The sequence below is a fragment of the Rhagoletis pomonella genome, unplaced genomic scaffold (genome assembly GCF_013731165.1).
Source record: "Rhagoletis pomonella isolate Grant_MI unplaced genomic scaffold, Rhpom_1.0 Rhpom_scaffold_00013, whole genome shotgun sequence".
In the NCBI taxonomy this organism is placed as follows: domain Eukaryota; kingdom Metazoa; phylum Arthropoda; class Insecta; order Diptera; family Tephritidae; genus Rhagoletis; species Rhagoletis pomonella.
The window spans coordinates 22907004-22909450 of NW_023458567.1; the positions used below are offsets into that span (position 1 = coordinate 22907004).

General features: G+C 37.7%; 1 protein-coding gene across 3 annotated transcripts; it reads right to left on the bottom strand.

Moving 5' to 3' along the window:
* Positions 1–1372: 1372 nt before the first annotated feature.
* On the bottom strand, positions 1373–2147 carry LOC118749002 (rRNA 2'-O-methyltransferase fibrillarin-like). 3 transcript variants are annotated; one of them, XR_004994128.1, is made up of 3 exons: positions 2045–2147; positions 1584–1977; positions 1373–1495 (listed from the first exon to the last, which is right to left on the bottom strand). XR_004994128.1 is itself a non-coding variant. In XM_036483781.1 (2 exons), the coding sequence occupies exons 1-2, from the start codon at positions 2097–2099 to the stop codon at positions 1676–1678; spliced, it is 357 nt and encodes a 118-aa protein (XP_036339674.1). In that variant the 5' UTR covers positions 2100–2147; the 3' UTR covers positions 1373–1675. The 3 variants fall into 3 exon arrangements, 1 of the variants encoding a protein (XP_036339674.1); XR_004994127.1 differs by having other exon boundaries at positions 1373–1546; positions 1579–1977; XM_036483781.1 differs by having other exon boundaries at positions 1373–1977.
* Between the last annotated feature and the right edge of the window lie 300 nt (positions 2148–2447).

A 2447-nucleotide genomic window follows, 5' to 3' on the forward strand; every position in this document is an offset into this window, starting at 1 on the left:
ATTGTCGAGCATACTTTATGTATATGGAAGAAAATGCACAATACCGTCAGTAGGAAAAAAATTATTAAAAATCAATGCGTCACGAAATTTGCACATCAACGTACTAAATTTAAGGAGTGACAAAACCGCATATCCAAAATTGTTTCTAAAAATGTAAAATTAATTTTGTAAAAAATATAAACATTAAATAACCAAAGAAAAATAGCCAAAACTAGTCAAAAGGTCACTTTACTTAATCAGCTGACTACAAGGGTATATCGTTTTTATACCCGAGCGCACGTTTGCACAAGGGTATTACAACTTTGTTCACACTTCTTTCGGGCGTAGGACGGATGGTATTGAAAGTGGGCAAAATCAGACAATAACCACGTCTACCTCCCATATAACGGTAATTTTTAGAAATACGAAAACTGCAATATTTTAGTAACTACTGAAGATTATTCACTCAAAACTGATATTTACAATAATTTTTAGACGAAAAAAAAGAATATTATAAATTTTTGGAAATGGACGTAGCGTTATGGTTACATGTGTATATCTTGGTAACCGCTGCACCAATTTTTTCCAACCTTGGCACAGTTGTTGGCCTTGGTACATCATACCAAATGGCTGAAAATTTTTAAAATCCGACAATAACCCGGCTTACATGCCATATAACGGAAATTTAGAGAAATACGAAATATTCGACAAATAAGTGAATATTAAAGCTAATTATGCTTGCAACAACTATTTACCAAGAAATACGTTTATTGTACAATTTTGGAAAATGGGCGTGGCACTGCCCACTTATGATCACATATATGTATCTCGGTAACCGTTATACCGATTTGTACCAAACTCGGTATGGTTATTGTGCTTGCCACATAAAAGCAAAACGTTGAAAATGATTGGAATCGGCCCGAAATTACGGCCGCTTTTCATATAGCGATAAATTTCAGAAATGCTTGAAACTTCAATATTTCGCCATTTAAGGACGCTAATTTACTTAAAATTGATACACAGTGTACAGTGTAGCGGTAGCTTCTGGAAAGGTGAAAAACATATATTCAATACTTGCGCCGGGTATTTAATCTTCGCTCCGCCCGAACTTAGACTTTCTTACTTGTTTACCTTTAATACGTTCGCCTGTTATATAAAGTTCTGTTTTACCCGAACTTATACCCGTTTGCAGTTTTGCTTGATAAGTGTGGCCAACGGGGTATGTATTAAGGCTGGTTTTTCACTACGACATATTTTGACACAACTTTATCTCCTTTATTCATTCCTTTACCATTGATATGTATTATGGTCCAAAAATAGACAGATATCCGATTTAGTAGCGCATGTACCCGATTAAACCTTATCCTGATCGAAATCAATCAATATACCACTATTTAGTCCTATTTTACAATGTGTTTCCATTTATTTGGTAACAAATGTCATTGAATTAGACATAGTGAAAACAAGCCTTAGGTACATAGGTAAATATCATTGTTAGTAAAATAGGTTAAGCGGTTATAGCGCCAATTTACTAGCTGTAGTGTTGTATATTTTTAATTTAATAGAATCCCAATATTCAATGCAGTTAATCCTGCATCAGTCGTCGTACGCGATTGACTTGTTTGGTACCAAACATTTCCAATAATACTTACGCATACTTTTCAATATTCAAAGGAATTTATTCACGAAAACAGAATTAGTGACCTGGAGCTCCTGGAGCACCAGGAGCGCCATCCTCTCCACCTTTGCCACCATCGCCACCGTTTCCACCGCCGCCATTTCCGCCACCACCTCCGTTACCACCCCCACCATTTCCGCCACCACCTCCGTTGCCACCGCCGCCACCACCATTACCGCCGCCACCTCCGTCACCACCACCACCATTTCCGCCACCACCTCCGTTTCCTCCATCACCACCACCGCCGCCTCCACCATTCTTGCCCGGCGCACCCGGTGCACCATCGCCACTCTGTTTGGCCGGTTTTTTAGGTTCGCCAGCTACAATTGCAAACAAAAATTTATCAAAAGGGAATCGAAAAATATGTTTTGCCATATAAAGACCTACCATAACACATGGCCACTACAACTGCGGCCACGCAGAAAACAAATAAAAGCCTCATTTCAACAATTCTCAACGACTACTAAATGACAATTGATGTGCAAATGCATCGCTACTGCGTTTTTATACCCTGGGCATCTCGGTAAATAATACAAATGTACAAAAATAATAATACTTAACATCGGTTATGTGCAAAGGTACATGAAACATATTGCAAAGCGAAATGGAATGTCGGCTTTGGAGTGATTATATATACATACAAAGTGCTTACATATGTACATCCATGTGCAAATTTGGCATGCCTTAATGAAAAATGAAAGAATAAAATTAACGCGCTGAATTCGATAACTAATTTGAGGAAAAGTGCTAATTAAAGCTAATAACTTAAGACAATTAGCACGTGCTTTTA